At 37.0% G+C, this 23576-nt stretch overlaps 1 protein-coding gene and 1 long non-coding RNA gene across 39 annotated transcripts in view; one reads left to right on the forward strand and one right to left on the reverse strand.

Moving 5' to 3' along the window:
• Positions 1 to 23576, forward strand: part of LOC310880987 (uncharacterized protein) — a 111982-nt gene that overhangs the window by 83414 nt on the left and 4992 nt on the right. For 22 of the 38 annotated variants that reach the window (XM_083797603.1, XM_083797584.1, XM_083797571.1 and 19 more), the window contains one exon: positions 137 to 8007. Coding sequence is in view for 18 of the 38 variants with exons in the window: in XM_083797580.1 (XP_083653706.1) it covers positions 137 to 210 (74 nt within the window). In the remaining 20 variants the exon portion in view is untranslated. The other 16 variants (XM_083797566.1, XM_083797564.1, XM_083797585.1 and 13 more) reach the window with 7 other exon arrangements.
• The window catches only part of LOC310880988, a 56983-nt gene that overhangs the window by 28363 nt on the left and 5044 nt on the right, over positions 1 to 23576 (reverse strand). The window contains exons 4-6 of the long non-coding RNA XR_014572033.1: positions 21277 to 21524; positions 12115 to 13461; positions 4399 to 4459 (exon numbers count right to left, since the gene is read on the reverse strand). This is a non-coding gene — a long non-coding RNA (uncharacterized lncRNA). The remainder of the gene's footprint in view (positions 1 to 4398; positions 4460 to 12114; positions 13462 to 21276; positions 21525 to 23576) is intronic.

A 23576-nucleotide genomic window follows, 5' to 3' on the forward strand; every position in this document is an offset into this window, starting at 1 on the left:
TGAAGAGTCCATAAAGAACACAGTTGTGCTCTTTAACTACACTGTAACGTTACCTTGCATTCGAGTGTTTTACTAAGTCTATTTCTTACACTTTATATAACTAGAAGTTATTTAAGGCAATGTTTTTCTCTTATAGGTGTAGATATTCACAATACAGAAGACCTGATTCCTGCCCACTCCTGTCCAAGATTATACAGTAGAAATAATTAATCTGATGGTAAGAAGAGGACTCTAAAGTTCCTAACCACTGTTCATAGCTATTGAAGAGATTCTCTGGAACATACTGTTAAATGTTTTCCTGCTAGAGTGGCTATTGCCAAACTATAAACCTCTTACTTATGCACATTATCTTAAAAGAGGAGTAAAAATAAATAAATCTAAGAGCATGCACCACAAATACTCCTGTGAAAAGATGCCTTCAGAATGAGTTAATAAATAGGTTCAAGCCCTGCTCACTGCACTCTGTTGTTAAGACGGCATTCCCAGTCCTACCTCACAGTTCCAGCTGAGTTTGTTCATTTTGTGGCGCACAGAAACTTTCTGATTTGCCTTCTCTCAGACATAATTGCTACATGCGTGAAACAGTAAAGATTATTTTGTCAGGGTTATTGTAGTAGTAAGATATGAGATCCTCAGACATGAATGTGCTTGCCCAGATGAATAAAAGTTACAAAATGGTTGAGGTTGGAAACAGACCTCTAGAGGTGATTTTGTCCAACCCCTGTCAAAATAACCCTAGTGTATTTACAAGAAACAGACTTTTTCTATGCTCTGATCTAAGATGGTATGAAAGTTTAAATATTGTCAAATCTATATTCAGCAGACAAAAAGTATTTTTTAATCCAACCACAGAACTTGGGTCTTCTGAGACTCAATTCAAAGTTCCTAATTAGCTCTTTTACCTATATATTCTGTTTCCACATATCATGAAACAGAAATTGGCCATGAGGGAGAAGGCTGCTGATAAAGAACAGAAAATTCAAATGTATCTACTGAGACAACAACTGACAATTAGGCAAAAGGTGAAAATGCATAATCTTGAACAAGTTAGGGAAGGGCAAAGGGCAGGCTAGCAGATGTGCATGAAGTGTTCAGTGGCTTGAGGAGCCTTGGGATAATGAATTCAATGGGCAAGAGCATGAAAACAAAGACAAATGGCTGCTCCATGGAGGTGGCGTTTGTGTAGCATGATGTGGCAATTTGCACATGTGCCCTTGGCTACTGATACATGATTTGGGATGTTCTATCAGACCTCAGTTGTTTATTTTCCCTTTCAGTTTGACAGCCTTTGTGTTTGCCTTTAAACAAGTAATTTTGCTGCCCAGTGAGACAGAAGCAAACAGAGAAGGTTGTTAATAGGCTATCTGCACTGCCATGGCAATCTCCTTGGGAGATAGCATGGAGGTTCAGCCAGCATGGCTTTGTCTTGCAGCCAAGTCACTTTTCAAACAGCTTGTCCAGGCCCAGAAGCTTTTCCAGCAGCCTGCATGCTGCAGAAGGCCACACGATTATTCTGCTAGAGAGTGAGAACCTGCCAAGCCAGAGCTCTGTCACTATATTAAGTAAGAGTTTGTGAGGAAGCCGTGTGAATTAATCAGGGAGTCAGACAGCAACTTGACTAAATCACTAAGGAAGAGTCCTACAGTAGTAATGAGTTATTGTGTCCCCTGCTCTGGGGAAAAAGGAACATATGTGTCAGGAAGCTACACTGACTATATAAAATAACCTGGACAAATTACATGGGGATCTACTGCAGAACAAGAAAAAAAAAAAAAGTGACTGTACTTCTTTTTCTCCCAAGAGCCATTGTCACAGAATAGTGCCTGCTTGTTTATTTTCTACTCAGCTGAAAATCTAAAGATAAAACCAGGATATTTCAATTGCTTATATGTATTACACAGGGAGCGACAGAATTAGGTAAAGAGGAAAATAATTGCCTTTTAAAAATCACTGATCTGACAAAGAAATCTGGTTTGCAGCTGTGAAAAGTTCAAGCTATTCTGTTCTGAAAGTGGCAGGCTTGTGCTTCAATGGCGACTGCACAAAGCCTGCCTGGATTCTCCAGCGTGTCACTGGGCAAATAGAAAAATGTATATATTCAAACTTGAGTACTTAATGGTTATTAATGGAGAACCTATGGTACAGCAAGTTGATCATTAATGTATGTGAAATATTCTTACATTGCACATCCTCAACAGCAGTTCACCCAACATCCTAAAATTCAGGAAGACTACAGTTATATATTTTAAAGTATAATATCTAGAAAAGTACCTAAGGAGACTTTTATAAAAGATAATTTTTGAGTAATCTTCCTAAGAGAATGTGAAAGTTTACGAAAACTGTAGTCTTAGATTTTGTTTGTTTGTTTGTTTCTAATCTATGATAGAGCTAAGTATAGTCCTGTTCTGTCCAGCCCTCTCCTCTCCTCTCCTGTCCTCTCCTCATCTTTGCACATCTGATACCTCTTCCTTGTTTGTCTGATCTGCACGTATGTTCCTCACAATGCATCTGAGTACATTCTTATGAAAGATACGGTTTTAACTCTATTTGTCTAATGTGGGACTGAGACATCGTGATTATTGCCTGTGTTTCTTAGCAACTGCCTGAGATGCTTGATTTGTTGAGGCTTACAAAGAGAGTCTGTGGCAGAGAGCAGTGCTGGCCCATTCTCTTCCCTTCCAAAATTCCCATATAACCAAGGACACTGGAGCTAGGCAGACACCCCTTATTCCAGGGCTAACATGAAGTAATTCCACTGAACATTTCTACAAGAAGAGGATCATTAATATTAGGCTAGCTTAATCTCTCTGGCTCTGGTTCAAGACCCTGGTCCACAGAGTACCCAGCTGTGTTCCCATTATTGTCCATATTCCTTACCGAACATAGCAGGTTAGTTCATCAAGCTGAATGAGGTCCTGCTTCATTCTCTGGTGCATTAGCTTCTTTTAAACCTTATTCTATATTAGCTGACTCATTGCAGCATACAGCTTTTAAAACTAAAGGACACAGTGTGCATAAACTTTGTAGTTAAGATAACAGAGTGATCTTCATTTGTATATGGTAGCAGTTCTCCCACATAGCACAGGAAATAAACTGCTGCTCGAGGCATGTGACAGCCTTTAACACTTATTTGCCTTTTTAGAGTTCCAGCAAAATTTCAAGGAAGAAGCGACAATCACCCCTCACCAATTACTTTTTCCCACCAAAATCTCTTCCTTCAGAATGTATCAAGAAAAAAAAAACAAAAACCCTCAACTCTCATTAGGGGGTTATTGTCTGTAGTTGAGGATGTAAAGAGGAAAATAAAAACCCCTATTGCTAGGCTAAGAAAGTATTCCCTTCCTGAGTGTATAAATGTTAATCGGATAAAATAAAAGGCAGTACTAATGGCTGATTTAAACCCAAAAGCCCAGAGACATTTACATTCAGTGCATTCACCCAAGTAAGTCTCTCTACTGAAGTAGGGTAGATGATGCAGTTTTCAGCCACAATCATGACGCCTAAGATCAACTGGGTAAGTCAAGTACAAAAAGCGAATCTAGCTCACTTTCCTGATTTTTATTATCGCTTTATTTTTACTTAATGTTCCTTTTTATCATTTAATTTAATCTTCATTTGAAGGGTTGTAGTTTCTACATCAGAGATGTAACAATATACAAGGAGATCCCCTTTGAATCAGTCTGACCTGAGTGAAAGTGAGAAAGCTAACGGAAGCTGCAATAATACTGTTGCATTTCTTTATTAATCTTTATTATGCTATAATTTTTACACAGGAAAAAGAGGTTTGTGTGTCAATGCTGGTACTGCATATAATGCTTTCTTGATACTGGCCTTAAAGAATTCTCCATCTACCCAGTATTAGATGGGAATCATGAGCAAGGGCCTGAAGAGTCTGTACCCAGCTTATTTTGTCACTACCAGTTTTGTGATAAATCTCCCATCTCCCACTGAGTAACATGGTCTCAGGGATCAGGCAACAGGACAAACAGAAGGCTGCAGCTGACTACAGGCTTCTATTTTGGCATGCTACCTTGAGGGCTGGCGTATTTCTTCATTACTGCTCTATATGCACCACCTCCAAGTGATAAACGCATGAAATACTCAAAATGAGACATAATCTGAGAACTGGAAAAACAGAGGTTTCCTTTGCAGATAGTGATCAAAGGGCACCTCATTTCCATTCCAGCCAGCATACAGACAGCCTATGTCAGGTTTATCTGACAGTGCATCTGAGCTAAGTTCTTCCACATCATTTGGCATTGTGAATTTTAACAACAAAAAGTGTATCGTCAAGAGAATTTGCTAAGAACTTTTCTTTACCTTGTCTGTGCTATTGCCACATCTTAAACTTCATTGAAATCAATAGGCAGTATAGCAAAGCCAAATAATATCACTTACCTATATTTCCACGTGCTCTGAGCCAGGGCTTCCCAGAGGACTCCAAAAGGTCACATATAACCTGCAAAGAATTTGTAGAAGACTTTTCAAAGGAAGTCCTTGCTTGAGACATTGCATTTAATGTAGGCATTACACTGAAGATTGATTTTGTTATACAGCCCTCCTAAACTGATTTCTGATGTTTTAGCATCCTCTCATGAGCAAAACTTGGAAGTCCTTCCTCAAGATTTTCTAAACCACAGATCTTTTATTTTTAAATTATCAATGCTTGTTTCTATTTGAAGGTGACAACTCTGGGAAAGTTTGAACAAAATGCCTTCAGGCCTCTGATTTATGAAACAATGTTAAAAATACATATTCTGGCGTTCATTTCAATGGCTGCCTCTTACTACCAGCATTAACATGACAGTTCTCTTCATGATTACAAAAACAAATATCTCCACCCAGATGCATTACTGAGATGGTAAGGCAGATGGATCCTGGAGTCTGGTTTTAGAACATAGAAGGAACTCGTTCTCTGAATATTTGTAAGAACTAGGCAGAATTGATATTGCAGTAGAGTAGTGTGCTTGCTATATGAATTAAGGTGATACTTTCCAAGATATTCTCCTTGCATAAAATATTCACTTTTCAATCAAAATATAGAACATTAATAGCACCCATATTGAAGCACAGAAAAACAAAGAAAATAAAAGTACACACAATTGAAGGTATAACTGGGGAAATAGAGAGTGGCTAGGAATAGACAGCTGCAAGGAAAGCATATCTGAACAGAAACCTCAGGCTTTACATTAAATTGATATTTTATCCAAAATTTGTTTTAACTCCTTGTATTAGACCTCAGCCCAGGTGGTGATCTGCATGTTGAGAGCATAAATCCACAAGTGTCAAACGTGGGCACAAGCCGCGCCTTCAGTCACGTGTATTCACTTAAAAGGATCTCAAGGCATGGTCAAATAAGACAAGATCAAACAGAGCACTGAACATAATAATAATAATAATAATAATAATAATAATAATAAAAATCTTATTTAGGAACCTCCTGTTTGTTTCACAAAAGTTTATTCCTTGTGTATTAGCAAGAAGCATATTTGCTCTTTCCTTTCCAAGGTTCACACCTTAGGTTGCTAAACTGTCAGTCCTATTGCTTCTTTCCCTGGATATCAGTATGAAGGAATTGCATCTTTGCAGCATGAAACCAGCCCATCTTGTTCCTCCTCACAGCAACTGTCAAGAGGAGTGCTCTGACTTCGCAGGAGAGAAAATGGATTTCTTAGATGCACCACTGATATACCTCAGCGCGTACAGCCTGGGGAAGTCTTACAGATCTTCCACACAGCACTGACTCAGGGGACTGAGAACCACAGTTGAATTTCCATACAAAGCTGACACCAGTGATTGTGCCCATGCTGTGTAAAGCAGTTATATTATCCTTTTAGTTGACATGGGTACTTCAAATGCTTTTATATCCACTTTGAATACTGAGTTTGAATAACCTGGGTATATCCACCAGCAGCTTTATCTCTGAGAGATTAAATATGTAATATTTTATAACCCAATTTAAAGATGTCCCATGCAAAATTCAGGATTGGTTTTCAATATGTAATTTTCTGTTAATTTTTAAACAAGCTTTTGCAACTCTTTTCATTTTATTATTTGGATTTGTGGAATGATTAACATATCAAAATACAAAAATCTACAGAAAATGTGATATTTAATCATTAATCTATTCTTGTAAAATGAAATTTTAACCAATCATAAATTTAGATGCAATCAGAACTATATCTGTCACTATATAATTAGATAGCTTAGTTGTCAAATAACAGAAATCCATTATCCTTACTTAAACCTCTAGTTTCCAAGGCAATTTGGTCTCTAAAGCTCTGAAGAGCTGGTAGTTAAGTAAGTGTAGGTTTTTCACGTTTTTTTTTTTTTTTTTTAATTATTATTATTATTATGTTTAACATAGAGAAAACTAAAATTCAAAATGAAGGACAAAGACTTATGGAACAGTAACAAAATGAAGTGAAATCACATAATAAAAATTTAAAAAAGTAAATAAAGAAGAAGAGTGCCTAGAAGACATCTTGAATATTGTTAGAAAACTCCACTGTTGCAAGAGTCTTTATCCAATGCTTTTTATCATTAATGAATGGACTCCATTAATGGAGTCTCCAGAGACTTTATTTCACTTTTTGCAAATCCACTCATAGCAAGGTTTAGAAATAATGCAAAAAGAAGCTTACATGAAAAAGAAATTAAAAGAATAACCCTAATAACGGATTTGGGAAGAGGGGAAATGGACAACCCTCATTTGCTCTTCAGAGAAATCCATTCAATTGAACTAGCTTCTAAAACCAGAAGAAAAATAGAAATATGTAGATTATAGATTAGATTGTAGATCAATGCAGGACTTATTTTGAGCTGCGCTGGTTTTCCATTTGTGGAATAGCTTGTGATAAAACAACAACAACAACAAATTATGTATGACTAATTTATTAGTTTATCTTTTTTTCTCCCTTTTCTCATGCCTATGGGAGTGGAACTACCATTTAATTACTGTGACTCTTTCACTGTACTTATCCAAGTTTTCCCTCTTCAGAACTTGCATTCCCTCTACAACCTTCTTTTCTACCCGTCTTTTTTATTCTCAAATTTCTCTCATTATGAATCCTAATCTGGTATGCTTTGCAGGATGGATCATTATTATTAGGGAATGCTATGCAAGATAGGAAACAAAAAAATTGTGTATATGTAAACTCAGTTGACTATACAACATAGTCACTGAAAATTGCATCTTACTGGGGTTCTTCCCTCAAGTGATGAATAATGACCATCCTGTGATTCAAGAGAGCTTAAGAAAGCAAAAGCTTGCATAGAGGATATTAGAGACATAGTTCATCTGATAGGTTTTATCACAAAAGTTTCTCTCTTCAGTACTGGATCTCATGTCAGTGTTTCTTGCCAATGAGCTTGTTTGTCAAACAGGAATGTTATTTCCTGCAAATTCTATGTGTCAGTCCCTTTGGACACCATGAAAAACAATTTTCACAATGGAAGTAAACTGTAAAGCTATCAATCCAGAAGCTTCAGAAACAGTGTCAAACACTGCTGTATACTGTCTGGTTTCCTTGAGACCAACCTGGTAAGGATCACTGTATCCAAGAAGCCTAATGGTCAGAAGCTCTAACTTTAGTCGGTACAACAGTACATGTGGTTTTGGCACATAAATGACAACAGTCTTGAAAAAATAAGGCTATTTTCACAGATAACTCTGCAGCTGTCATTGTACTAGGAAAGGAGGAGGATAGATGGACCATGCTTCTAATCCTAACAGCATTCTCATACAGCTTTAATCCTACACTTCTTTTGAGAAGATATTTCCCAATCCTACACCTCCAATATCAAAAAACTTTTTTATTGCCCCATGGTAAAACTTCATTTTCACAACAGATTAAAAAACATTGAGCATCTATAATTGAAAAAGAGGACATATAATTTGGTTTTGTAATGGCAGTAAAATACCCCGATATTTCTTCCCTCTCATTCCCTCATGCAGTCCAGTGATGTTTTTGCCTTTTTTATTGCAGAAGCCTGTTAAAATACTGCCTTAATTGCTTGCTGTTTATTATTATTATTATTGTTGTTGTTGTTATTATTATTATGTGGTTTTGGTGGGTTTGGTTTTTCTGTTTCTTTGTTTCTCTGTTTTTTGTTTTTTCTTTTATTTATTTTTTTTTAAAGTTTGATTTGCTTTTGGAAAGGCATGTAATACTTTGGCACAGTCTGCTATGCCACTGCTGTGCCTCTCACTTGTTCTGTTCATGCCATCCACAATTTAGACAGCTGAAACTCAAAAAAGAGCTAACATAAGAGAATGGAAGTCGGGAGGTGGTTGTGTCATGCAGATACTGATGTGGGTGTTGATGTGCAAATTATCCGTGGGCCTGGCTGCTACACATTACCTGCTTCCCCCCAAATGAGGTAATTGGCAAGATGAATTCCAGTAGGCAGCTATTTGGCATGTGCTGTCCTTCCCCTCCTGTGTCTTGGGCTTTCAGACAGACTAAGAATTATCCATGTGGCAAACATCTGGATTTACACAGCAGCCAGTAGAGCTAATCTGTTCTGGCACAGAGAAGAGACACGTGCAGAATGGAGCTAACAACCCTAAATCAGAACCTGGTGAGGAGCAGGCCAGTACCACTCTACTGTCCTTTCATCTGGAAAAGTAGAATTTAGGGAGAGGATTACAAAGAATTAGAGATTTTAGGGAAAGGATTAGCTTGGCTGCTTAATGGCACATGGACATTATCTAGCACCTTCACAGAAGCTTATGTCTAAAACCATAATAATCTGGGTTTTGTTGCTAGGACTGTTTTATCAGGCAGGCAACAAAATGAAGCGAAGTAAACTCCAAAACAAAAGAGCAACATCTGATAGGGCTCACGGGAAAGTAAACAAGCTTACAACTGTGCTAATGTATGCTATTAACACATATGGTCCAGCTCTTTTGGGCTAGCAGAATGTGTCTGTCACCAGCCAGAGGTGGGAATGATAAATTGTACACAAGCCTGCAGGAAACTATAGTTACAATCCATCTAATACAAACAATGGATAGACGAGAAAACCTTTTAATCTAGGAATAAAAGGGACATAAATATTGTAAGAGAAAACTTAAAGAGATCTCAGACACTTATAGGTTTTCTTAGGTTCTTGTATGGTTATTTGCTCACTTAGATACACAGGAGATAGATAAGAAAATAGCTTTTTTTTCAAGATATTCAGTAAGAAAGGGGTCCTGTTGCTTTGCAAGCAACTCCAAAATTTTCCCCATAATATTTGCCAGGTTTAGGAGGAGATTTTTACAAATATCCCCAAACATATCTTGTAATCTTGCTTCTTTCAGGCTATAAACTGTTTTCTGGGTATTTGGGTTGTTTTTGTACTTGCTGGAAGAACCAGAAATTAGCAAAAAGTGTTGCACAAAAGATGGAGTGACCATCAGTTTCCTTTGAAAGCAGAAATCGTATAAAGGCAATTGAAGTAGTTGAAAGCATGTGACTACAGGATCAGCTCCATTTGGATTCTTAATGAATCCAATATTTGTATGTACCTGTGAGGTGACACCATGATGATTACCATGCCTCAGATGGAGGAAGCACGTGATTATGTGCAGTTATCATGAACAATCTGTTTTACTGTCTTCTATCCATCTCTTTACCTCTGATATTTCCAGTATCAGAAATACTGATTATCATTTTTTCTGTGGGGGAAACATTTCAATCTCTCAGCAAAATGATGACTTCTCACTGAATTATACTGACCTGAGCTGTGAGATGATTGGCCTAGAAGATACCAGGCTCTTTTTTTATTACTGAAAGAAATGTGGAGGGCACAACAGCTGGAAAACAAGGATTACAGACATGATAAAAGTGGGACTGAAACGTAAAACACTTCTTTTTCCCATGGCAGGTGTTGATTAGATGAAGAGTACCTGCTGAGGTTAAGCAAATAACAGCCTTTGCTGGCTTTTATTATATGAAGCTGGAAAAATTTGATAGCTAAAATGTAACATCATGTCATGAATTATATTCCTAGTTTCAGTAGTATCTTTGGTTGACTCCAGCTCTAAAAATATTAATAGGATATGCTGAAGGGGATAATGAGACAGTGGTACTTCAATGTTTTTCTCAGTGATGTCACAGAGGGGTTTATTGATTCTATTTAACTCCTAATTGGTTCACATTATTAAATTACCAGCATTCAGACTAGAAATTAGTTTAAATGATCAGTCAATGGAAAATAAGGTCAAGATTATTAGTGACAGACTGGAGAGGCAGATAAATAGATCAATAGAAAGAAATAAAGATAGATCAATCAGAAGCTTAGATTCAACACAAAAAGTAGGTCAAGCATTTTTCTTGTTCTTAATTACATACCCATTGGCTTTTTCTATGGGGACTAGAAATCTTTTTCTAGACTGCATAATTATAATTCTCAGATCTGACTGATCACGTCAAATCTTAAAGCAGAACAAATAGTGAAAACTAGGCACACTGAGATATTGAGCCATCAAATTACATTAGTAAAGTCAGAGCTTAATGGAATCCTCTACTATTTCCACCGAATTCAAATATGGATATCATTGAAATACTTTAAAAAATAAACCCTCCACATTAATTAAACAAACTTAAAATAAATCAGTCTAGACTGGTGCATAACCTTAAGGTTATACTGTTAAATTAGGCTGATTGTAAACTGGCTGCCATTTTTTTCTAACATATCTCGACATGAATAATTGAAAACAATGCACAGCCCTATTCTAACTAATATCCCAAATTGAGGATTTTCTTTTTCTTGCCTTTGTTCTGCCATACAACTGGAACATGTTAGAATATGTACTAAACTTTCCAGTTTAATAAACTGTTTCTGAGCTTGTCTCAGCCACATCCAGAAAGTCTTACATTTTGGCCTCATTAGCCAAGAATAGGCTGAATTCTTACTAATGATCACTAGGGATCACTCAGATTTCTGCACAAACTAGGACAAGCTATTTCACTTTTCTGTGCCTTCACTTTCCTGTCTGAAAACAAAGATACTGATTTTTGTCCTCTTTTCTTTAAATGAGTTTAGATGTTGGTGAAGAATACTGTGTAGTGTTAAAAAGAACAATTATTTTATTTTCTAGTTTTCTATCAAAATACCACCTGAGGACTGGATTTTAAAGCCCTGTTAACAATGTTAAAAGGGATATGTCAGTTCTTGGTTTTAGAAAGACTCTTGATTGTACTGCTCACTACTCTGATTAAAATCTGCTTTGGTTACGACTACGTTACTTCATGCAGGGTGTCCTGAAGCTCCCATCCAAGGGATATCTGGGTATAGGGATGCTTTCATGTCTCTCTGTATGCCTCCAAGTGCTCTCACAGGTAGAGCCAGAGGCATGGACAACCTTCCAGGGTTAAGCCTACCAAAGCTTCCCTACCAATGCTGCCTCCAGGAGCAGCTCCTGGCAACCACGCAAGCATTTGTGGCATTGGAAGAGATGGGCATCGGAAAAGGCTGTATTTACTGGTGGATTTACCGTCACCCTTCAGAGAACAAATAAGTTGTCGTGTTGATCCAGATGGATACTTTCTTGGTAGAGTTACCAGGTAATTTATTCACTACACAGTGCAGCTTGAGGAGCATATGAACAGGCTAGTTTCTTGCAGTAGCAGAGGATTAAACTTTGTGAGCAAGGATTTTCCATATTTCAGTGAAAACCAAGCCCTCTGACACAATCATAAATGGTTAATAAGATATAAAACTTTTCCACGTGTAATCAGTGTCACAATTTCTGAGCATGGCCTCTACTCTTTTTTGTTGTTTGTTTGTTTGTTTCTCCTTCTACTTTGTCTCACACTCCTTAGTTTTCTCATTGCTGTGCACTTGTCCAAGGTAACAGTTGCTATGTGTTAAAGCTGATTAAAACCATAGAGAAATACATTGAAGGAAGAAGTCATTAAAATCACTACTGGAAAGTTTACACAGCCATTTCATGCTTTCAAAAAGTTCCAAAAAGGGGGGGAGGGAAGGAAGGGGAGGGGAAGGGAGAAAGAATAAGGAAAGATTTCAAATAATTCTTCCTGACGGTTATTAAAACACAGGTTTCCAAATATTTGTGCACTACATTTTCAACTCCCATTTGCCCTACAAGTCTCAAATACTGACCTCTCTGACCAAATTAGTTGTCTTGTTTTTCTTTGTCTTCAGTGGCTGTTGGAGCTGCTTTGCTTACTCTTCCAGACTGAGTACCACTTGGAATTTTAAGTCTGCAGAATTCTTCTACCTACAAACAAAAATCAATCTGTATCTGCTGTATAGCAGATAAGGGCAGCACTGGATCCTTCAACAGTCTCCTGATAATGTGCATTATTTTAGGTGTCTAGTCTAACAGTCTCAATACAGCAGAAGAGAAGAGATGAGCTGTCTTTCTCTAGACAGACTCCTCATCAGCCTTTTCAAACTCCTACTGGAAACTCACTGTTTATTCTCTCCTCCTCACCACCCACTCAGGCTTGTTGCGCCTCAGTTGCTGTGTAAAATTCTCCCCTTGATGCTAATGCATAACTCACATCTGCATTAATCAGAGTATATATGTAGAAGCAGTGAGGGGGGAAAATATACTCTCTTGTGAATTTGGGAGCTCCAAGAGCATCTAAAATATGTGTTATCATTTCCTTAAATATACTGTTAAAACATCTCAAACACACTGGATTCTGTACAAGATACTCGGACATCTGAACTGAGGTGAGTACATTTTCTCCCTGTTTATCTGGTAATGTTCATGCCTGTCTGAAAACAAACAGTAAATAACTGCAATACACTTTAGATAATATTTCACCACTGGCATACTAAACTGAAATGTGAAATATTGCATACAAACCTGACAATGAAATTTTGCTCAATATGCCATAAGTCAGACACGTCACATGCATTTCCATTAGCAGCTGAATACTGCATTGACTCTCCAATATATATAAGGAAATTACAAATCATGTAAGGGGGAAAAAGAGAAAAGAAAATGATTTTTCTTCAATAAACTGCAATTAAAGATGTTACAATTTAAAGGTGTTAAAAGAAAAAAAATGAGAAAGAACTGATGTCACATTTTCTTGATTTTGAGACAAAATTATCTTTACGTGAAAAAAATAACTGTATTTAAAGATAAAATTACTAGGCTGAGAAAATCAAAGTAATAGAGCTATTGCCACAGGGCAGCTAGGCTCATCCTTTTTTACAGTTTTGTTACTAGTAGCAGGCACACAGGTGTACACATACCTTTCTTGCAGATATTTACTTAGTGACTTAAGGTTTGGTAGAAAATAAATTCCTGATTTCCCACACTCAGTGATTTTTCCAAAGGTATCCAGACAGTATGAACCCAGATCTTCCTCACTCTGTGTATCTCTTGTGTTTTACCAGGCCTGCCAAATCCTAGGCACTGGTATTATTATAAGAGGCAGCACAGCACAGTAGAAATACAAGTTCACAGCATCCATTGATGTCAGTTCGTCTCTAAAGCAAAAAGGGGAGAGCAGGGGAAAAAAAAGGAAAAAAGAAACAGAACAGAAATCTGACAAATATGTTCTGGGAAGCAACTGACAATTTTGTTTACTCAAGTTCACAGAGGACAAAAGGTGAGACCTGGAACCAGAAGAGGATTCAATTCATCACATAAGGCAAATGACCTCATGTGATGAAGTTACATCAGTCATCTTCTTAGGTGCCTTCTTGCACATAATATAGCAGTCATGTGCATGATGATCTTCATCACTGTTCTGAGGACACTGATGGATTACAGAACCGACAAGGTCTTTCTAGGACTTAGACGTGTTAGAAGTATTTCTGCTCCATTTGTGAATAAATCAGAGCAACATTTTCAGTGGAAGGCAGGTGTGTCCTTCCTGAGTCCCTTTTGTGCTGCTCTCTGCATACAGGTGATTTGTAGTCAGCTCACCAGCTTGATTGAAACATGAGACAGTTCTAGATACGGGCTAAAACAAATGTTTGCTGCATGGATATTGTCAATAGTGAGTAATTCCTTTCCGTGTAGCTTAAAGTATAAAGTATTGAAAGAAAATAATTAAAAAAAAAAAAAAAAAGACATTAAAGTAGAATAACTCAAAGGTCACAATACTTAAGAGGCAAAATATGTTTCCAATATGTCTGGAAGTTTTTGTGCGTTTAATTTGCTATACAGTTTTAACTTTTCAGATGTTCCCTCTAGGAACAGTTTATCACTAGAAATGCTCCCCAGTCACCAAAAAGTTACAGCAGACATTAACATAATGTCTGCACCCACCATTAAGAACTGCAATATTAATGGGATGATTAATACCCAGAAGTGAATGACAAATAAAACTTGTACTGGCTTGAAGCCAGATATTCTAAGAATGATGAAACAGTTGCACAAGGAAAGACTGTAATTTAAAAAGAAGCAGCGATGAATGCCTGGTTGGAAGGAAAGGAGGAAATAAAAAGAAAGCTAACTACCTTCAGTCCTGAAAATTAAGAGCTATCATTTTATATGGCAGATAATGTAGTAGATCTGGCTTAGATGGGTGTTGCAAAATGTTGAAAAAGCAGAAAACAAGTGAATGAGTCAAAAAAGTTAATGGATGGGAAAACTGACACACAAACAAGTAGACTTGCTGTTCTTTTCCAGGCAGAGTCCTAAATACATTATAACATTTTACACTTAAAATACACCAAGGACTTTTACAAGAATTAAGGGAAATCACATTTATGCAGCACACATGAAGTAAAGCTGAGGCACGTGGCTTTTGATCTAAGAGGCATTTTGCCTACAGTCATGCTGGGCAAGGCAGAACTAATATACAGGTCTATGAATTATTTTTCTGTCCATTAGACCCCTTCCAACTTGAAGCATAGCACGTAATGACTTGCAATATTCCTGAACCCATTGATTTGCACCAGCTTTGCACCCATACCTTTTGGTAATGCGCTCAGCTCTTTTTACTCTATTTTCTATCCTCATAATTCTAACTGAAGAATTTCTCAACCAGATTTTTCATTTTTATACAATCACATTTCCTCACCATCCTCTGCCTTTCCTTAATTTGGATTTTACCTATTTATACTGGAGCTCTGATTATAAGATTGTCTTACTCAGTTTGTCTGTCTCTCGATCAAATAGATTAAAAACGCTTAGGCCTTTAATATGACATTTTTCTCATGTTCTTCATTCTCTAATGTTATATACTGATTTTTCTCTATCTTCATCTCGGAAATCTTCTCCTCAGAGCATCTCCATCTTCTGCCCCCTTCTCTTGAAAATATAACCTTAATCATTTGAACAAAAGGACAATGCCTCTTTCTTAAATGAATGTATATGCTGGGAAAATTACCACTGCATTTAGATTAAATTCTCTTCTCTGTATTCTTCTGTAGGAGTCAGCTTCCAGAGCAAACCCAACATTGTTAAGTGCTAACGCTTACTGTGCTTAAGCGGCAGCCAAGATCCTTAGGAACTCTTGAAAGAGCCAGACAGTTTGGTCTACTGCTTTGAATGAAATATACATTTAGGAGACAATATGTTAAGATTGTCTTGTCAGCTCAGAGAATATTTGCTGACATGCTGAGGGACTCTAAAAAACATTGTTATTTCCTATTACACCACATGACAAAGGATTAAAAAAAAAATAAAATCAAAGGATTTCTGCTTTACTAAAAAAAAAAAAAAAGTCATACCTGTATAAAAATGTTTATACAGCTGAAGGCAAAAAAAAGATCTCAGATATGAGTTTATCTTTGTTAAATGGGTGTTTTACTAGATATATTCTGTTGGAGAAAGTCAAAGACTAAGGTTGGGAATTGTTCAAAACTCCTAAGCACTTCAGATGTGCATTTAATCCTTGGCTTTGCAGAATGTCACACTAATATAATTGATTTAAGTCTTACATACAAACTCACACCAGCGTCCGAAATCTTAAATGTCAAGTAGCTGTGTAATATTAGAGATAGTGTCTTCTCATAAGGACACACCACTATGTGTAGGTACCTTAATTCATCTGACTTCCCCTGGTGGAAAAATGTTCTATATTCAAAAGTATATTTTCATGGTTATTTAGGAAACTATTCAATCATTATCTTTAATATCAGCAGTGTTTGCAAAACAGTTTCTTAGATAAATCAGACTAATTAGAAACCCTTCACTGAAATCAGGCCTTAAAAATATTAAATAAGTAGCAAACCCAGAGTACTCTCTCTTTTTTTTTTTTTTTTTTTTTTTTAAATGTATGTCAGACTAGGAGTCTACATACATATTGTTCCAATATTGAAAAGGAATTTGTAAGGGGAGTTTTGTTTGGAAAAGAAATATCAGAAAAGACTACATGTATCTACCACTCCCAGAGAGTTAGAGGAAAATATGAGATTCATTACCTGGAGGTGACACACTGACTTTTTAAGGAAATTCATCTATTTATTTGCACTTTGAAAAAGACTTTTAAGTTGACAGATTGGATTCCTTTGCACTTTCAAGACCCTGAGCTAATCCTCTTTTAAGAAGTAAAAAAAGAATTAGCATCAAAGCACCTTTCTGCGATGTTTTTTTTTTTTTCTTGTTCTTGACAGATTTTGATTTATTACAATACCCTGTAATGCAGGACTCTTTAATAAGACTGACAGATTTTTCCAATTTAGCATATTACAGTCAAATCCGATATCTTGGTATGGTTTATTTATTTATTATTGTGCTTACTTTATTATATTAAATTTTGTACTCATATGGCAAGGTACACTGAAGACATGTATAGAGTAAAAGTATATGCACAGTACTTCCAATTCTATAATAATAAAATGACAAAAATATCAGCCTTTCTCTTTGCAATTATTCTCTTGAGACTAAAAAATAAGGTTATGAGACTACAGGGAATAGAATAAGGATAAGTCACTGGTGTGATATTAGAATTGTGTTAGTGGAAAACATGAACAAGAAATGATTTCTTGAAAGCTTCTAAGAAAAAAAAAAAACACAAAACAAAAGGGGAAAAAAATATATATATAACTCAGATTCTACCTACAGAAAGAATGCTCTACTACTTCCTCAGATAACAAAAGTGCCCCCAAAACAAAATCTGTACAGTTGCCAAAGGCAGGATAAAGAAGGATTTGTGTTATTCCTAAAAAGACTGATGATTTTTAGCTCTCCCTCATAATCATTTGTAAAGTACTATGAAATTGTCTGACAAGAGTTTTTATTATGTATATATATTTAATCTTAACTTCTTGCCTGACCTATTGTTTACATCTCTCAAATTTTCCAATGATATTAAGATTGTCAGCAGCTCCTATTAGACTGAAGTGTGGTTTTGTTTTCAAAGTAGCCATTTCAGTGTATTTCCTTTCATTTTCTGCCTTTTGGAAAGGATTTCAACAGGGTGAAAACATCCAAGTGCCACATGATGTCTTTTCATTGGCGATCATGACAGACAGAAATGTTAGGGCAAAACTGAATGTTCCCATTTCTGATAAGCTCAGCCAAAAGCCCCCTCAGCCAACTTCAGAACTGAATCTCAAGCACAGTGGAATAAAGGACATATACTTCTGCCTTCAGAGGAGAAAAAGGGAGGAGGAAAGCACTCTTGATCTGTGCTCAACACGTACAAAGGCTGCACTGAGAATAGCCAAGCAGGACAAGAATGCAGCAGGACCCCCTGCGCAGCTGGTACCAACAATTAGTACCTGTTCACATGAACAGATACAGAGTGCTTCAGCTAAGGTTAGTTCACGTGAAATGGTCTGACAGGAAGTTTTTATTTTAGTTATTTTTAAATTTTACTTTCTTGGCTGACCTTTTTTTTTTTCATCTTTCACATTTTGCACTGATGTTAATTGAGCTTGTCATCAGCTCACATTCACAACATCTTTCCAGACAAGTTACCCAAAGTTAATTTTTAGCATAATATTCATGCATTCATAATTCAATATTCACATTTTCCAAAATAGTTTAAAGCAAGGTATAAGCAGTAAGAGGATTAGCATTGAATATTCAGATGTAGGTAAAAGAAGGACATCACTGTGCACTGTTATGAATAGAATCTCTGTAATTGTTTCCAGAATAAGTCAGTGTTAAGATTTTGTTTATGCTTGTGAGGTTTTATATATAACTCTCTGATGTCCATGGAAAACATATTGGCTCCAACAAGCTTTAGAAGAGGCATGTAAAGCCAGAAATGGCATCTTTTGCTAACAAATGTCTGTGGTAGTCCCTCTCTGACTGAATCTTCTGAATTCAGTGACATCTACTAGTAATCTCAAATGACATAAACTACATTAATCTGAGGACTACCAAAGAGGTTAGAAAGATTCATATTCCTAAAAGGTACTTCCTGCTGTAGAGAAAATTAGAGTTTACTTTGATACCATTCAGTAGGAATTCAATCCACAACAGGCAGTGCAGTCAGCATGTTTACATGTGTAATCTTTTCAAGGAAGATATGAATTTCACCTCCTTGAGTTGAATTAAATGTGGCAGGGGCCACGCACACCAGAAATGATTCAAAGTGAGAAAAGTTTCATTATGAATATATGGAGTTGTTTAGTGATTAATCTCAAGATGTCACCCAGAAGCCATATAACACCTAGTTCAAGTCATTGTAAAAAAAAAAAAAAAAAAAAAAAAAGAGAGAGAGAGAGAGGAGAGGCCTGACTGAACCTATTTTCCTGATTATGTCCAGTCCAGGGTATTAACAGGTAGACTAGTTTTTGGATAAAATGTTGTTCTATTTTTGTACTGTGCTTGAAACATTCAGATAAAATGAATTAGCACTTTAATAAATAATTGCACACAGCAATGAGAGGCAGATTACGAGATGTAAATGGCTTAACTTTGCTCTTTTCTGGTTTCATAAATATGAAAAAGGGTCTTAGTTAGCTGTTACCCCCACCAAACAGTACTGAGTTCTATATCTGCCTGATGCAGGTCAAGCCCAGGTGCCCCAGATAGTTAATCCTTGTACTAGGTCTTTAGTCTCTGAAAAATTCATCAAAATAAATAAACAAACAAACAAACAAATAAATAGAAAAGAACCACTAAGGAGAGACCCAAAAATAATTACGAGATAGCATCAAACATGGCAACAGCATTTATATTTGAAACTGATCTGCTAAGGAGAAAAAGGGGAACACCTGTAACAGCTGAATTAAAGCTCTGAGGAGTTAAGAAAATTACAACGGAAGATGGCAGTATTGGTGCTGAACCAAAAGCCCAAGGAAAATGTCTAATCTGCAAGAGTCTGCTTTTTAGAACTTAGAAAACTTTTTTATACCTTGATTGGATAAAGTGCACTAACAACAGTACTACTTTAGCCCTTTCTGTTGTATCCTTGAATTGATTTCTTTTAAAAGAATAGCATCCTTCATCCCCCATTTAAACTTAATAAAATAAATGAACCAAGAAACTTGGGCCTTTGCAGAAACAAGAGCCCTTCTTGTGTTTGTTAGACAGAAGGTAGGCAAGACAGTTTAATGACCAACTCATGATGAATATTACTGCAAGATTTACTATGCAGCAAAAACAATGCAAATAAGCGAGAAGTCGGGAGGCAGGAAGGAAAGGAGAAAAGGTGCATAGTCAGAGTATGCAAAAGTGAAGAATAAACTAGGTATAAATCCAACTTTGATTTTGTATCTTTCATTCAAATCAAGAAAAATGTGCGTGGATTATACTACCTCCTTGCATGGATTTCAAGCTTTTAGAAAATTGACTTTAGAAAGTCATAACTATACTCTAGAAGTCTCTGAGGATATTCTTCTTTTATATCCTTTATTTATCCCTTTTATCTTTAATTATTTAAAATTTCTTTGTAGCTGCTTGCGAAGTCAAATAATTGAGAGAGACCGTACCTGGAGAATCCTCTACATCCACTTCTAAAGGAATTTTGTTCTCAAGGCTCATTAGGTCCACTCCTTCAAGAGCTCTGATGGCCTCACCCAGGACATACAGATAATGTGACATAGTGAGCACTATAGACAAAAGCTTATTGTAGATGTAACACTGGCTGTTAAACAAATAATTAAAAAAGAGAAAAAAAAAAGTGTGCCATTGAATCTGTAGGATCAAGAGCTGTCGTGAAGTGGACAGAAGGGACAGTGCATTACAACCAGTATAAAGGCTAAGTTTGAGTACTGTGAACTAGATGGGCTGTTTGCAGGGGCAGAACCAATGCTTCTAGCTGTAAATGAACGAGCTGTCATGACCTCAACAAACAAAATGTGAAAAATTGTCTCTTCTCACTGGACACATTTGGCAGGTCAGGCAGAAAGTGTATACTGCAAAGTGAATGAGGAGGCAAGAGAGAGGTGAAGAACACATGGAGGATATTTATCAAATTGCAGATGGTTGCCTATCACTGACAGACAGGGATACAACAACTAGTTCTCTTCCACTGCTCTCAGGCAGATCCTCCAGCAGGCACTTAGTACAATCCTTACCCTGCCCTCCTGACAGAGTGGGAGATTGCTGCACCCATAATTCACAGACACAAAACTGCTTGCATGTACTTTCAAAATACATCTGCAAATGATCCAATGTACAGTAGGGTTGTTCCAGTAGCTGATGCCCATGAGACCAGAAATGATACAAGGTTTGCAGAGGAGAGTTAATATATTTTCTTAGAACAAATGATTCAATAGGAAAAAAATGGACAACTCTGAGGTGCACTTCTAGAGGCACAAACCTTTCTTCAGGTAACAGCAGTTTGAACAGCAGTTATTTGTACTAATAAAGATGTTTCCTATTCCTACAAAACTCTCCTGGCAAATTTTTTTTTAGAGAACATCTGATTCCCTCCCAACACACACTGCTGTGTTTTAATTCATATCCAGTGTTCTTGATGTGATGAGAAAAAAAAAAAATCTGTCATATCTCCTACAGTCTTCCTTTGTAACGGTACTCATTATTGCTCAAGTCTGTATAAGGAATAGATAATGCATGTTTTGTTTTTTTGACAACTACTCATTTCAGCAAGAGTTTAGATGTGTAGGACTGTGTAGACATAGGATTTAAGCAAGCACTGTTTAAATCAAATTTTGTTTTTAAAAGCTTGATTGACATGGCACTATGCCATGTGACTGCTATGCAAATTATAACTTGTATCCACTAGAAAACAAAAAGTAGAAAAAGTTTGAGTTTTCTTTTGGGTGTGCCAGACCAGGCAGAAAGTTTCCTACTTTGAAGAGATTTGTTTTAGATGCCAGAAGCAGGACAAATTAGTACTGAAAATATAAATCAATAAAAATTTGCAGGTAACATCTCACTTGTGATAGCCAGAGTGCTTTCTGCTGGCCTTTTAAGAGATGCTTTACCTGATCCTTACATGGCTTCCAGTGACGATGCTAACAGCAGTTCAAGTGATTTGCTCTGGGGCAGGGTCTGCTGAGTTCTGGAGAACATCACCAGCTATTTTCAGAGCAAGCTTCTCAGCAAGCTTCTCTAGGAGTGACAAACAAGATGCCCTGCAGCTGCAGATGACGACCTGGGATGAAGGTGTTCTTAGACTGTGGCTGAGCAGGTAGGCTTCCAAAATTCAGCTCAATTGGTACTGAAAATAATCCTGCAATAGTTTTCAGATTTTAGCCTCTCAAAAACAAACAAGCAAAAGGTCACATACAAAGATATAAAAAGGAGTCAGGCATCCCAGATACGAAGTTGGCCAGAGGAAACAGAACAAAGTTTTATTCCCATGATAATTGTATCATCCCCTCCTTTTAAAAGACTTTTCAGGCCAGCCAACCTAGCCCTTGCCCTGAGTACCTGTCTCTTACAGATGGGAAGAAGCAAGAGCTGAATTACTTGGGTTATGACTGCTCACACAGCCTGCAGGCTCTGAGAGTCTCTCCGCTTAAGTTATGCAGTTCTGACCTTTCTTGCACTTCAAGGAAGGTGAGGACGTCTGCTGTCTCCCAAAATGTCTCGACATCACTACCACAGCAGGTTTTGTGCTAAGGCTTCTAACTAGTGGAGATGAACCAGCACCTTTTTTCACATTTTCTGAGTCTGATTTTGTTTTCCTCTGACAAAGTAAATTATTATTATTATTATTATTATTATTATTAATGAACAACAGTGACAACAGAAACCTCTCAAACTCAACTGTCCAGTAATTTCGGTATCATACCTACTGATATTCTGTTATGGCAGTCTTAATTCATAAAATAATGAGTTTTTTAGATGTATGTGTGGGTTGAAGGTTCTTGAGACAGGCTCCAGTTTTGTTGGTTTGTCTCTCCTGTGGTGTTATCCATACCTTTTTTTCCCCACACTGTATTAGATATAATTTTTAGCACATGTGCATCTTTACCCACTGTCACTTCCTCTAAAACATTTGCATCTTTCTGACATATGGCAACAGTGCCTTGGCATATGCTTTTTAAGGGGAGATGTCACCAGTTCTGCAACCACAGGTGGGATGCCAGAAAGGCAGCATCCTCCCATAGTGGCACAATTTGCATGCTTGCAGCTGGTGCTTGGCACTGTGGATTACTGAACTGAAGTAACACCAAGGGAAAGATTGATCTTTACACCTTACAAATGATAAAAAGGGAAGGGATGTGGTGGTGGTTAGTTGACAGATTTCTGTTTTAAGCATCATCCTCTCTTCCAGCTTCAGACTTGTTCACTGGTTTCATCATCATGGCTGCTTTATTTGAGAAAGGAAAGGCAAACCAATCCCAAAACACTTCTTAAACACATTATTAGAGCTCACACTGACTATCAAACTAAGAAGAAACCACTTCTCAACTCATCCAGCGTAACTGTAAATGTCTTTTTTGCAAACTCAGGGTAGCTTGGTACCCTCAGGAATCAAACACAGTGTAACCCTCTTAAACTCCCTCTAACTGCAAAGCCAAATTGAATTACAGGGATTTCCTGAAGGTAAGGAGCATATGCCCAGAGAGTAGGAGAGAGAAGCTCAGCTGCCATGCAATTAGATGACTGGCAGTATGAGCTTCTAGAATAGTTTTAGGTTCAAATTCTACCTATGTCACTCAGACTATTAAACACATTTCTGATAAAGGTAAATGCATCACTCCCTTCTAATAATTCTGTAGGATGATGATTTTTAATTTTAACCTCTAGCTAACAAAGGCGATAAGACTAAGAAACCCACAATACATTTTTAAAGTTAAAAAGTTCTAGAGAGTTCTGAAGTTCTTCAGAGCTAGACGCAATTTTTGGAAATTCTCTCAAAATTTAAGTACAGTGCCTGAATTAAAATCTTTTTTTTTTTTTTTCTTCTGCTCAAACCTGGTAGTGAAGCGACTAAAATCATGCTGTCAGACCCCCCGTATGGGATTCAGACAGAACAGACAACACGAAGCTGTGCACGATGGACAACGTGGTGCAGTAGCTGAATGAGAGCCAGGAGTCTTCCCACTTCTGCCAATCCTGTTACCCTTAGAATTCCCCAAAGCCAGAATTTCCCTGATATTTACAGTATTTAACAGGTGTCTGTGACAGGAAATTTAGCTAATGATGGTGAAAGCAATTCTGTTCTTAACTTATGCACTAGATTTGAAAAGAGATTTTTTCACTCCAAAGCTGTTCCCAAAACAAGACTGAAAAACAACCCAATTATATCATAAACGTGCACTGTCAGTCACAC

The sequence above is a fragment of the Anser anser genome, assembly GCF_964211835.1.
Source record: "Anser anser genome assembly, chromosome: 13".
Lineage (NCBI taxonomy): Eukaryota > Metazoa > Chordata > Aves > Anseriformes > Anatidae > Anser > Anser anser.